The sequence below is a fragment of the Crocodylus siamensis genome, chromosome 5 (genome assembly GCF_052110815.1).
Source record: "Crocodylus siamensis isolate JL-2025a chromosome 5, ASM5211081v1, whole genome shotgun sequence".
NCBI classification, from domain to species: Eukaryota; Metazoa; Chordata; order Crocodylia; family Crocodylidae; genus Crocodylus; species Crocodylus siamensis.
This window is the reverse complement of record NC_143399.1, coordinates 184,075,634-184,090,009: the sequence shown is the minus strand read 5'-3', so window position 1 is coordinate 184,090,009 and position 14,376 is coordinate 184,075,634. Positions and strand designations below refer to the sequence as shown.

The 14,376-nt window shown below is 42.2% G+C and overlaps 1 protein-coding gene across 2 annotated transcripts in view; it reads left to right on the top strand.

The window, feature by feature from the left end:
* ODAD2 (outer dynein arm docking complex subunit 2) overlaps positions 1-14,376 on the top strand; it is a 192,396-nt gene that overhangs the window by 44,740 nt on the left and 133,280 nt on the right. For both annotated transcript variants that reach the window (XM_090047421.1, XM_090047422.1), the window contains 2 exons: positions 5,606-5,722; positions 5,923-6,067. In XM_090047421.1, the coding sequence (XP_089903547.1) occupies positions 5,606-5,722; positions 5,923-6,067 (262 nt within the window). The remainder of the gene's footprint in view (positions 1-5,605; positions 5,723-5,922; positions 6,068-14,376) is intronic.

Genomic DNA, 14,376 nt, shown 5'->3' with positions numbered 1-14,376 from the left:
GGCACATCCCATGAGCAGGAAAGTGCATTTCCCCAGGAGCAACTATCATCAGCACACACTTGTGATGCTGCTAGTTGTCCCTGGGAATGACCATGCACATGTGCTGTGGCGTGTGGCATATTGCCCCAGGTGGGGAAGGGGAGGCTGAGGCCAGCACCTGGACTGGCCCCTGCAACCTTACCTGGGGTACTGGGGACTTCCCAGGACTGCAGCAGCAGTGATCTGGGTGCGCAGAGCTTTACTAGCAGCTGGCCATCTAGGCTCTGGTTTTGGGTGGCGCATGCTGCTAATTACGAGCACAGATGGGTTGGTGGCACCACAAACCACATGTGTGCACTCATGGGGACACACACACTGAGGGAGAAATTAAACCCAAACTACCCATAGTTGTTGTGGACTTGCAGCTAGGTAGTTTTAAATAATGTGTAGATGAGTAATTTACAGCTTGGCTGAGAAGAGGAATGTGCTGTTTCTGTGTGTGTTTATTTTTCTACTGTAGTATGTTTTTTGTGCTGCAGACTAGCAAACTGAAAAGATGACTAACCGTTTCTCATTCAGATCTTTCTAAAGACCCACTTTTATTATAAAGCTTACACGCTGGTTTTCTTAGCTGGTTTCTATATCTTAACAAAATCTGGACAAAATCATTGTGCTTTAACATATTTGTTATTGCTTAACACGGACACTTAAATTATCAACCACTTCAGTTCTGTTTTGCGGCCAAAATCTTCAGATACGGTTGCCTAAATTTAGGCACCAAAATCTTGACTTGTTTTCTTAAACAAAAGTGGCCAGATTTTCTGAAGATGCAAGCACCCACAAATTTTGTTTGAATTTATGAAAATAACGTGTACTCACACTTCTGAAAATCAGATCACTCTATATAGGTACCTTAATCTGGATTTTAAAGCCTAAATTTAGATTATTGGGATTTTGACCCAGGTCATCTTCCTTACTGATTGTCTCCTTTCTATTTTTTATTTTATAAACTCTTTGGAGCAGAGACTGTGCCGTCTCAATTTTTGGAAAACAGCAAGAACTAATTAAAACAATTAATGAAGTTCTATTGTATATTGTCTAGCCAATTCTTAACATTGTACAAATCTGAAAAAAATCTAGTAAAACATTTTATTTTTATCTTCACATTTTAAAACCAACAGCTTCTGCAGCTAGTTTTTATACTATTCCCTCTCTATTTAATCCTAGTAAAAGTATGTATTGAAAATATATGTGTGTATTTTATGTGTTACTGTGCAGTACAGTAATCTATGTGCAGTAAAGCGTCACCATCTACACATGTGGACATTTACTGCACAGGAAATTAGTCTACTGACCAGTTAGTTAGCACCTGTAAATACAGGTAGTAAAGTAACTGTGCAATAGATACTGTGCAGTAGCACATGTGTAGGTGTTGGCCGGGAACAAATTTGCTCCTGGTCAATCCCTACACTAAGGGGCCACAGGCGACAGGGAACTCCCTTAATCCTGGCAGTGTTTGGCTTCCAGCTCCCTCCAGCAGCTGGGAGCTGAGCAGTACCAGGACAGGGCAACTTTCTGCTTCCACAGGAGCTGGGAGCCAAGCATCACTGGGACTTGGGAGCTCCCTGCTTCCCTGTGCATCCTGGAGCTAGCTGGGAACTGCGCAGTAAGCCTTCTTTGAATTAATAGCACATGTAGATGTGCCCACATATTCCAAGCATAATGTAATGTACCCTAATAATGTAGCATAACACAAATGTTTGTTGGTAGTAATGTATCAGCGTTCTGATGCTATGTTGCCTCTAAGTGGCTCTTGCGGCTATAGAGAGTATCTTCTGCCCAACAGCACCCTGTTTTTTTTTAAACAGAAAAACCCTACAATTTATGAGCTATTCTTGTTTTTTTCAAGTTTAGTTCATGTACTTTTCTTACTATTCAGACTAAATAATTGCAGTTTTAATAATGAAGTGTATGTTTATCATTATTGATGTTACAGCATCATTATTACACTGTACAGTATTATTACATTTCATAGATTCATAGATATTAGGGGCTGGAAGGGACCTTACAAGATCAGCAGGTCCAGCCCCGCTGAACTTGGGCAGGAAAGACTGCTGGGGTCAGGTGACTTCAGCAAGGTGGGCATCAAGAGGCTTTTTGAAGATTGCTAGGGTGGGTGACTGTACCACCCCTAGCAGGGAGTCTGTTCTAAACCCTCAGCACTCAAATTGTAAGGATGTTTTTCCTTATGTCCAATCTGAAGTGATCTTCAATCATGTTTTGCTCACTGTTTCTTGTCTTCCCCTGGGGTGCCTTGGTGAACAGATACTCTCCTGGGCCCTGATGTACACATGACCTCTGTTGTGCTTTTTTTTTCAAAAAACCCCAGAAGTTTCCTATGAATTGAAAAGTATTTTGTGGGGAGGAGAAGGAGAGTGTTATTTATACCATTAGCAAATGAACAGTATTAATTCCATTTTCATCATAAAGTGCTTTTTTTCTACTGTTGGCATCAACATGCAAATCATTTTAAAAAGGGTGAACGCTCTTATTTTGAGTGAAAAACTTTGTTAATTTGCTCTTCTTCTCAATAACATTTTTGTTTTGGAGATGGGATTTAATGTTTTAAAGCAGTGGTCACCAACCCAGGGGTCATGATCAACTGGTTGATCCCCAAGCCTCTATAGGTTGATCCTGGGTTGGGAAGACAACTGGGAACACACGCATGCATGCACCCAACACCCCCAGCCTCAGCAGGTCAATCTGTGGGGGAAGGAAGGGGTGGGAGCCATATCGAGGCCCCCATGGTGAGGAGTTGAACTACAGCTCAGCCAGGAGCAGGGGAAGGTAAGCAGGGCCCCAGCCCCATTGGGTGGTGGGATGATTGGAACCCCAAGGGGGCTCCTCCAGGTGCACAGGGGGCTCCCTCCCTATCTCTGCGGGGACAGAGGCAGCAGAGGTGGCTGCTGCTGTGTCTAGAGCCCAGCTCCAGCTGGCCACACATGGCTTGGCACAGCAGCAGGGACTCGTGGCATCGGACCCTGGCCTGGATGGGTCTAGGACTCTGTGCCACCCAGGGGCCCTTGGGGGTGGTGCTTCTGCCATTGGGGGCAGCCCGGTAGGGGCCCTGGGGGCCCATGTCCCCTCCACCTGTGAAGCGGCTGCTGCTGCAGGCTGCCTGCTGCACCTGCAGCACGGAGGGGAAGTGGCACATCCTGCTTTGCTTTTTTCTCTTTGCACAACAATTTACTTTTTTGACACAGTTGAACATTGTAATTGGCTCTCTGACTTTCCATGCCTCAACAAGATTAACACAATCTAACAAATCTGTACATTTCAGATCAGTCTGAATATCAGTGTTAGGGTCCATAAAAAGAGCAATAAAATTCTACTTTGCAACCTCTGTTCAGTTATGTCCCTTCATGTTCTTAATGACTTCCTGCTCCATTTTGCCTTAATATTTTACTGTTGGTGGGTGGGAATCTGAGCTGAATGTTAGAGAGAAACATTTCTTCAGTGTGTGTAGAACAGTTATCCAAATAAAAGGCTTATCTGATGGCTCTAGATCTGACATTAATGATCTCGCTTTTTCATTTTCTGACCTGTCATAATTCAGAGCGAAATGTAGAAATACCTTTCAGAAAAAAATTAGTCATTTTGACTTTGTGATCAATGTACACTGAGTGTTTCTCCATCACTTCCTTGTTAGTACATACAATTATAATTACCCTTTCTTTGAAACTTGCCCGTGGTCTGGCTCTTCCATTTTTTTTTCCCTAAATATTATCTGTCACAGATCTGTTTCAGATAAAGTTTTGCTTCATCAGCACTACAGATGTCAGTCAGGGAAACCTTTTCAATAATATGAGGAAGTCTTTAACTCTGCTGTTGCTCAGCTCTTGGGTAATCTGCCAACTGTTTCAACAAATTGAAGAGTCTTTTCCTTGGTTGTGAGTCCCAAAAGCACTGTTCTATGTGTCCTTTTCTTCTTGAACCTTATAAAGGGAGGCTTATTGACTGTTTTTTTCTCCTTCAAGTACACGTTTACAGCAGCTCTTCTCCAATCTGTTATTTAGGTCCCCCTCTACATGTTACAGGTTTTGTGCAACTAACTGGTTAATTGTGAAATTACCTGGAAACCAGCTACACATGCAAAGTAGCTATCACACAGTAAAAAGCTCCAACCAGCTATAAAGTTAGACCTCAAAAATGTGTGCTAAATTTACAGCTGTTTGTTATCGAGTTTTAATTTGCATGTGTAGCAGGGTCTCCCTTGCAGCTGACAGGGCTCCCAGCTGCAGGGTGCACCATCCCCAGTGTAAAACCCCTGGGCCATGGGGGTCATGGTTGCCATGATCCCTAGGGTTTGGGAATGAGGAAAACCTCCAGAGCTGGAGGATTGCAAGACGAGTGATCCCCCTGCCCTGGGGGTGTGGGAAACACCCAGGGTGGGTGATTCTCTGGCTCTGCGGGTTTCCCACATCCCTAAGGCAGGGGGGATTGCTCCTGCTGTGATCCTCAGGCCTCAGGGGTTTCCCATACTCCCAAGCCCTGGGGATCATGGCAGCCATGATCGCCAGGCCCCAGGGGTTTATGCTGGGCATGTTGCACCCTGTGGCTGTGAGCCCTGTCAGCTGGGAGCCCTGGCAGGGTGGGGAGTTTGCTACAGCAGTGATCCTCCTGCCCGAGGAGTTTCATGCACCCCTCGGGGGAGAATCACCCTACAGTGATCCTCCAGCACCAAGGTTTCCCACACCCCCTGAGGCGGCAATAATGCTGCATCAGCAATCTCAATTGGGAGCCCCTCAACTGGGGTGCATGGGGCTCCCAGCCACAGAAGCTTGCTTCTTGCTTTTTGCTGGGACAGGAGGACCCCAGGATTGGGCACCCCCTGCACCAGCAGTAAGGCATAATGGGATCTAATATGCAATTCCACAATCACACCTCCTGCTGTGCACATGTGGCATGGCAGGAGGTGTGATTGTATGAATCGCACATTAGATCCTATCATGCCTTTACCTGCATGTGTAGTGTGGGCCTTATGGTCAGCTGCAATCTTTGCTTCCAGATTTTGCATGCAACTGACCTGTGCAACTCCCAGCTGACAGTAGCTTAGCTTTGATTAATTCTTAGAACTTCACAGTCTCTGATCATCTTGAGTTTTTCTTCAAGTGTTAGACATGGACATTTTCTTTCTTGGGGAGAAACAAAAGAAAAATTAACTCCAACAAGCTGCTGTGTGACCTGACACGAGGAATTGGGAGGAACATGACTGTACTGTACATCACAACTTTACATCTGCCCATCACTAATGTTTTTTTTTACATAGCAGCTATGTTGCTGCTACTGTATAGAAAATGCACAGAGAGAAAATGTTTCCACGGTTGACAGTGTTTCCAGTGGAAATGTTGCTTTAAGACTATTGTTCTTAAAAGGTATTGCTGCAGATAACCATCTACTGTATCATGTTTTAAGAACGTAACTATGCTAATGTAGCAGTGTTAGTTGATTAAGCATAACTTCTTAATGAAAGTCATTGCGCTAATGTACACACATTCTCGTAGACTGACACCACATGTACAAACCACAGAATAAGATATTTAACCAAAAATGTTTTTTGTGACAGTGCTGCAAAAAAAGACATCAAAGAAGAAAAAGAAGTTAGACCTATTAGTCACGAACTGAAGAAGAAAGCAAGTATAATTTCCTCTGGATCTGTTAAAGCACAATCAGCTGCAAAACGGTATGCTTATTTATTTATTTTTCTCACTTTACTCAGTTCATTTTTTTTTCAGCACATACAATAATCCTACTCAGCAACTGATAAATTTAACCCTGAATGCTTTTTCTAATGATGAAAAATCTTGCTGAATCTGTTATAGATGTATCTGTTTATAATAGTCTACAGCTACTAAAGCAAGCATTTTTCTCTGTTTATTGTAGTAAAGTGTCAGAAAAGTCTGAAGAAGCTAGTAAAAGTTCTTCAGAGAGTGAGGAAGATGAAGAACAGCCGGAACGTCACCAGGAAGGAAATACTGATTTGCCATCTGAATATTGGCAAATTCAGAAACTTGTAAAATATTTGAAGGTAAGAAAGAAACTAAAAAATTCCCCAAGTATTTTAAAAATAAGGCTTTTAACTCATATATTATGATTCTGGAACTCTGGGCATCCCATCACTTGCTCTTCTTTTAAACTTTATTTTCTTTTTTGGTAGACAACCTCCAAATTAATCTCTCTGTTTAATATGATAAAATATAAAATGATACAATTCCTTTATTAGCTACCTGGATTTTGGTTTTGATTTTGAGTTGTAGTATTCTAAAGTATTTCTTTAGGTGGATAACTGCTTTCAAGAGCTCTCATTACAATTGAAATATTTGCCTAAAATCTTTCATCAGCTATGATTAATTATGACGGGCTCAATCGTAATATTGTCTTGTAACTGGTCAGATATTTTTAGCCATCAAGAAAATGGATGAGAAATAGGGGTCTTCTAGAACAATTAAATGTTTATTATATTGTCTGTTGTTGAAAATATATTGTAGCGTATAAATAATGATACTTCAAAAACTTTGTCTTACATAATAAAAACAACACTATTCAATAGAACTTCTAAACTAATTATCCTTTCCCTCAGGAAGACTGTCATTACAAGTTTTCATGAGATTTACAAAATATGATTTATAAGTCACATTCATGGTCTGGGTCCTGTATTCCTTAAAGACAATCTTTTTCACAATGTGGTTTCCCAGTAGTTGAGATAATCAGGCTGCTGCTGTCAATTTTGCTATTTTAACTGAGATTTCAGTAATGGAGTGGGTGTTTTCAATATTAAATTCTTAGCTTTGGAATTTGTTCCTGATGTTGACCTCCCAGCATTTACTACCCCCACACTGACAGAATTGATATTCTCTCCCACCTTGATATAACTCACAACTCTTCTTTTCTCTACATAATCCTCAAATGACTGTATGTGACCTGGTCAAATGTTCAAACATATGCCATTGTGTATGACTCCATTATGAATGAACATAGTGCAAAAATGTTTGAAAGTGGAAAAATATTTTGCTTTTTGTTTTAGAAATGGCCTGAACAGATTTTGTTCAACTTTTCAACAAAAACAGATTTACTTGGAGGCTTAAAGCAAATATAGGGAATTTCATTCCCCAGCGAACATTTTTGATAACATTATGAATACTTGAAAACAGATAGTTCTGTTATCAAAATTCATGTATGAGTACATGAAAACTTGATACAAGTTTTTAAATGAGATATAATTAAACTAAGTCCTTAGAGATTCTTAGATGCATAAAACTAGTCTCCAAAGTGTCTAATAAAGCTGAAAGGAGATGTTACAGTGTTATACCACAGACAATAGCAGAAGCACTTTATTAATGAAGTGCTACTCTAACTTGCACATGGAATTAATTTATATTTCAAGTGCAAATACTGCACTTCTGGTCAGACTAAGTAGAATTTTTGGCATTCTTGTTGTTCATGTGGGCAAGTGTTCATGACATATCTGGCGTAAGAGAATGCTCATGTACAAACTTTTAATATTTCAGCATATTTAAAATAATTGACAAATATTTGCATAGATTTACATAGATAGACTTTATTTTCAGGATATATGTGTGCATGGCATGGACGTACATGTTTATGTGTTTGTGTGCATTCTTGGAAAGTTAATGCTATATATTGCACACTTTACAGGTGAACTAAAATACCTTTTGAATTATAAAACTGTTTGAGATGTAATTTTAGAAACTATGATAAATTGAATTGATCTAAACATTTTTTTCTTTGGACATTTACTTCATATGACTCTTGGATTGACTCACCAAAACCCTGTATTAAGGCGACAAGCACTTTGACTGGCAGAATTTGATTTTTATTTTTTGATAATTTTGATAGCTAAAATCAATGTTTATTTTGAAGCATTCATAGAATCATAGAAAATTAGGGTTGGAAGGGACCTCAGGAGGTCATCTCGTCCAGCCCCCTGCTCAAAGCAGGACCATCCCCACCTAGATCATTCCAGCCAGGGCTTTGTCAAGCCTGGCCTTAAAAACCTCCAAGGAGGGAGATTCCACCAACTCTCTAGATAACCCGTTCTAGTGCTTCACCACCCTTCTAGTGAGAGAGTTTCTCCTAATGTCCAGGGTAAACCTCCCTTGCTGCAACTTGAGACCATTGCTCCTTGTTCTGCCATCTGTCACCACTAAGAACAATCTAACTTGATCCTCTTTGGAACCACCCTTCAGGTAATTAAAGGCTGCTGTCAAATCCTCTCTGTCTTCTCTTCTACAGACTAAATAAACCCAATTCCCTTGGCCTCTCCTCATAAGTCACGTGCCCCAGCCCCTGAACCATTTCTGTTGCTCTCCGCTGGACTCTCTCAAACTTACCCATATCCTTTCTATAGTTGGAGGCCCAAAACTGAACACAGTATACCAGATATGGTCTCACCAGTGCAGAATAGACTGGTATAATTACTTCTCTTGATCTGCTAGCAATACTTCTACTAATGCAGCCCAGTATGCTGCTAGCCTTCTTGGCAACAAGGACACACTGCTGATTCATATCCATATCCATCTTATTGTCCACTGTAACCCCCAGGTCCTTTTCTGCAGAGCTGCTGCTTAGCCAGCAGTCCACAGGCCGTAGTGGTGCATGGGATTCTTCCATCCTAAGTGCAGGGCTTTGCACTTGTCCTTGTTGAACCTCGTGAAATTTCTTTTGGCTCAATCCTCCAATTTATCTAGGTCACTCTGAACCCTAGCCCTATCCTCCAGTGTACCTACTATGCCCCCCAATGTGGTGTCGTGCATGAACTTGCTGAGGATGCAATCCATCTCGTCTTCCTGATCATTAATGAAGAAGTTGAACAAAACCAGCCCCAGGACCAACCCTTGGGGCACTTCACTTGATACCAGCTGCCAACTAGACATTGAACTATTGATCATCTGTTGAGCCTGACAATCCAGCCAGCTTTCTATCCATCTTACCATCCGCTCATCCAACCCATTCTTCCTCAGCTTGCTTGCAAGAATGCTGTGGGAGATGGTATCAAAAGCCTTGATAAAGTCAGTCATGGTATATTACGTTCACTGCTTTCCCTACATCCACAGAGTCAGTTATCTCATAGAAGGCAATCAGGTTGGTTAGGCATGACTTGTCATTGGTGAATCCATGCTGACTGTCCCTGATTACTTTCTTCTCCTCCCAGTGCTTAGAAGTATATTCTTTGGAGACCTGCTCCTTGTTTTTTCCAGGGATTGAAGTGACACTGACTGGTCTCTAATTCCATGGATCCTCCTTATTCCCTTTCTTAAAGATAGGCACTATATTTGCCCTTTTCCTATCATCCAGAACCTCCCCACTTTGTCATGAGTTTTCAAAAGTAATGGCCAGCAGCTCTGCAATCACATCAGCCAAGTCCCTCAGCATTTTTGATTTCTATAGATTTTTATTCATTCAAATTTTCAGGACTGTGCAAAATTAGGGGTTTAGGGGTCAGACAATTTAGTAATGACAGTATACTGTTAAAAGCTTTATAAAATCACCTGTTAAAATATAAAAAAATAAATATCCATAAATCAATACGTGATCATTCAGGGACTGGGCTGGGCTCATTGGAAGTATGGCCCCTTCCGTGATCACGCAGACCTGGGACAGGATGGCTCAATGAGCGTTTGGTGCCTGATCCTCAGGTGGGACTTGGGCAGAGCAAGTGGCTGGTGGCATCAGGCTCCTGGCAGCCCTACTTCTCCAACCCCTCTACCAGCACAGCCCCCAGCTCCTGTAGTTGCTGCCCAAACCACTGCCAAAGGAGCAGTGCATAGGCAGTACAGCCAGGACTACTTCCATCCTGCCTGCAGCAGCCACCGTGTGTGTGTGGGGGGGGCACCCCTTGCCCCAGATTTCCTTACCTGTAATTTTTTTTTAGTCTTAAAAATTAAAGACATTAAATTTAATGTCTTTACATTTTTAAAGTTTCTATACATTTTGATGTTTACTGATGGAAATATTTTTCTGTTGGTCTGTGAATATCAGGTGAAATCAACATTTATCAATGTTTATAGCTAAAAATGAATCCTATCAAGCCTAAATATATAGCAGACTTGTCAGTTCTATTGGTTTTCCCTCTAGTCTGTAGATTTTCCCTATAGATTATAAAGAGAATTCTGAAGAAAATCTCTAGCCTATAAGGATATTTTCGTCTGTATGGCTGCCTTTCTTCATTTATTTTTAAAGGTCTTTTAAAAATAAAATTGGTATAGTTTTGTCAAGAGGAGGGCTTCAATCAGCAATGCAAAAATCTCCTTAGTTTTGCTCCAAATCTATGATGGACAGAGATTCAGTCACTGACTGGAACAGAAATCTTATGTGCCTTTCCCATCAATTCTATTACTACTTGTAGCAGTTTGAAATTCAAAGAAAACTAAGGACAAAAATTTCAGAAGCTCCTTAATGATTTAGTACCTTAAATATTATGTTCATAAGTAACTTCAGGCCTGGATAGATTATATTACACAGGTGGACCACACATTGATTTTATACACTGCTATAAGTCACATCAGGATTCAGAGCAGACAGACATGCACACATCCTGAGGTACCTGCATACAATATGCTCCTAGTACTAAGTGCTGGCATAGGTAGCTGGGAGCAGGGTTTCTCAGACCAAATGGCTACTCCCATATGAGTAAGTTTACCATATGTACAGGTTTTCCTGGACACGTCCTCTTTTTTGGACCCCTGTGTTGCATCTGGGTGGTTTTTTTAAAATAAAAGCAACTCTCTGGGTTTTCTGCTTTCCCGGACTAGCTGCTTGGGGCTAGGAGCAGCATGGAAGTTGATTGGCTGTCAGGGGTCACATGCTCCCCACATGGGCTCTGGCAAGGGAGAGCGAGAGAAAGAGAGAGTGTGTGTGTTTAAGAGAGAGTACATGCACGCGCAATACAGGAGCTGTTTGGGCAGCAGGGCTGGGGGTGGGGGGCAGGGGACTACGGGTTGGGAGTGAGGGGCACTGGCAGGGCTGGGTCAGTGGGTCCAGAGTGTGAGGCAGCAGTAGAGCTGGGTGGGGCGATGGCTTGTCAGTGAAGGGCAACAGAATGGGCAGGGGCAGGACACCGGCATGCTACTCCCCTCTCCCCCACCAATCATATCATTCCTATGACAGGTGTCCTCTTTTTTGGACCTAGAAATATTGTAACCTTATGTATGAGGTACAGACAGACAACATAGATAATCAGTGTAGGTTATACCAGTGTATTTTTATTACCCCTGATCATTTCAGGGATAACTGTACATCAGACTAGGTGCAGTTACCCTGATGTAAGGGTTTGTCATCCCTTGTCATCCTTTGTAAATGTGTCATCTGTCATCTTATACATTTAGAAGTCTAAGTCTAATTTTAAATGAGGAGCTGGAGTTTTCAAATACAATTAATTATCGTGAGACTCTTGATAAAATCACGAGTGCTGGCAATACTGTACCATAATAATTTGAATCTGACTGATAGTACTGTAATGTAGAATTGAAAACAAGAGCTTGATTCCCATTTATAATTAAGCACCCCCCCCCGCAACACACACACCACACACACCACTCTGGAAGTATCAGATGCCCTAAAATGGGTGTAAATTACATTTTGACTAGGGACAGACATTCAAAAAGCCTGAGCCTGAATTGATTTACTCTTTGCAGTTTAGGCTAAGCTGTGCAGCTTAAACTGATTACTAGCTGGACAGACATGTTCTGTTAAACCAGGAAATGCAGGCATAGGCCTGCAGTGGCTCAAGCCAGAAGCTGGGGGCACTAGAGCATGCCTGCCAGCCCCTGCCAAAGGGAAGAGAAGAGAGACACCCTCCAAGGCTTTCACCCCTCCCTGCTGAAGCGGAGCAGGTGTGGCCAGGCACCAGCTGGGCTAGGACAACACAGGGGAACACTGTCAAGGGCTGCCTGTATTATCAATTTTAAAAATGGGGAACTTGGGGGACAGAGAGATGGTGAGGTGCCTGTAATCGCCCACCAGGCCAGTGCTTGAGCCTGGAATAGAATTCAGGTTTCTAGAGTCCAGTCCTACCACTCAGGCCTGTGGGCCACACAACCTTTTGCTTTAGGATCTCTGTTTGGCAGTTATTACAGAGCTGTCCTGCCTTGAAGAGAGTTCTAGACTTAAATCTAGCTGCTTCTGTCAGGGAGAGACTTCCTTCTTGAGCTCCCTGACACAGGGGGATCCTGCCTCCTGCTCCATTTCTGGGGCTTCTCCTCTGTGTTGGGCCTGTTTAACCAATTGGTGTGAGACAATTGTAAATTAGAGCATCTGAGATAATGTGGGTGCATCTATATGAGACTGCTCATTAGCACATCACAACGAAAACATGTTATTGTCACCTAAAAGACATGTGCCAGCACTACTGTGCAGTAGTGCTGATTACAACAGATTAGGTTAGTACCTATTATTACAGGTACTAAACTGAATGTGCCATAATTAGAGTGCATTAATGCACGTGTAGATGTGCCCTGTGATACAGTAGAGGAGCACTGAGTGTGAAGTTCTAATGCACCCTGTGTACGGGGTTCTTTGTATCATATGTACGAAGGGGTGCGGAAGGCTCCTTTTGCACTATCTTCTGTGTTAGGGTTAAGGCCACTCAAAATCTGGCCCTCAGAAACCCCAGAGATCCATCATAATGGAGGACTAAAATTGTTTGATGTAGGAAACTTGCTTTTAAAAATATCCTTGTTAGAAATATCATCCCCTCAAGATAAATGTTTATATTCTGCTGTGAATGAAAGGTTAGCTAGGGCAGTATGCAGCAGCCTCAGCCCCCTACAGTGTTACGGTGGTGTATACAGGAACTCTTTTATAGAAACCATATTTAAATTTGTGGCGCAGGATAGTGACATTGATATGGCTTACAGATTTTTTTTCGAAGCCTTGTGTGAAACAAATAGAGAAGACAGAATGAGTATGTTTTAACTGCAGCATGGAAAAAAATATAGCATTCTTAACTTGTACACTTGATCTGAGCCTTCAAGAGGCCGAGAAGTGAAAACAGGAAACTTTCCAAAGTATTAAGAGCATATTAATATTCAATATAACTTTTTAAGTAGGTTTCATAAACCATGCATGGATTAAGAAATAGTTCATATTTGGGGGTTAGCTGAAAGGTAATTCTAGTAAATTTTAAAGCTCTCCTTGAGATACCAGAACATGCTAGCATAAGGAACAGACTGGTTCTTTAAAAACTGTAATTTTTTTATTTTAACGGGCAAGGGAAAATATGATTTCTGAAGTAACAAGCCTCTAAAATATAGATCTTTTTCATTTTTACTGCTGTTTAACAGTCTTGTGGTAATTGTGGTGAAAAAGTTTAAAGCTTCCAGTGTCCCAGGATATTTCTGGCTAAAAAGTGATTGTAGATCTTAAAATATAAATTTGAAGGAGTAAATTCTGTAGACCTTAACTGGGCCTCCATACTTCCAAAACTTAATAATGTCAGATGGAACTTTAACACCCATTACTATACCAACCATTTTTGGACTTGGACTTGGATAGCTAATCTACCAGCTACAGCACAAATAATTGTGGGTGTGGAATTAGGAAAGCAACTTGTTTGTTCTTATAAAAATGAAAACATTGTTTAGAAATTTGGCTGTATATGTACAAAACTTCCAAGCCCAACTGCCTACACAGCCTGACTGGAGTAAAGCAGGAGGAGCTTGGGATAGCCATAGAAGTGGGTGGGAGAGGGGGGAATCTGAAGGGAGAAGATGAGCCACTGAACGTGGACAGAAAAGGAGAGGGCAGTGGCAATGAGTAGAGGGTGCGTGTGCACCCTCTGAGAGTGCTGGTGCACCCCCCTAACAGACTGTGCTCCCTGCTTAGGTGATGGGGGGGTTGGCGAGAGCACCAGTGCCCCTTGTGCGAGCAGCGGCCGGGGAGTGCAGGCACTAGGTGAAGTGCCACTGGCACTTCCCAGAGTGCCACTTATGCTTCTTGGTCAGCATGATCGGCTGCGGGGGACCGCCCCCCCCAGGTGCTGACTGGCCACACCAGTTGCCCATGGGAGAGGGTGCTAAGAGCAGGGATTCTTACCTGCTTCAGGCACTTAAATTCCCTGATTGCTGTTCCCACAACTCAGTCTACTTACCCGAGTTCTGGGGAAAGGGTGGGAATGTGGGTGCAGCCACCCCTGCAGTGCTGGCCATTGCTCCTGCACCCCCTTTACAAAATCGTGGATCCAACCATGTATAACAGTGTTAATATATGCTTAAAACATTTCTCTCCTGTTCTCAGCTTATTCACTCAGCTCCTCCAGAGTACAGTGTCAGAGTGCTGTTCCTTTTTTAGGATTTAGCAGCTAAACAGGTAGTTTAGCTC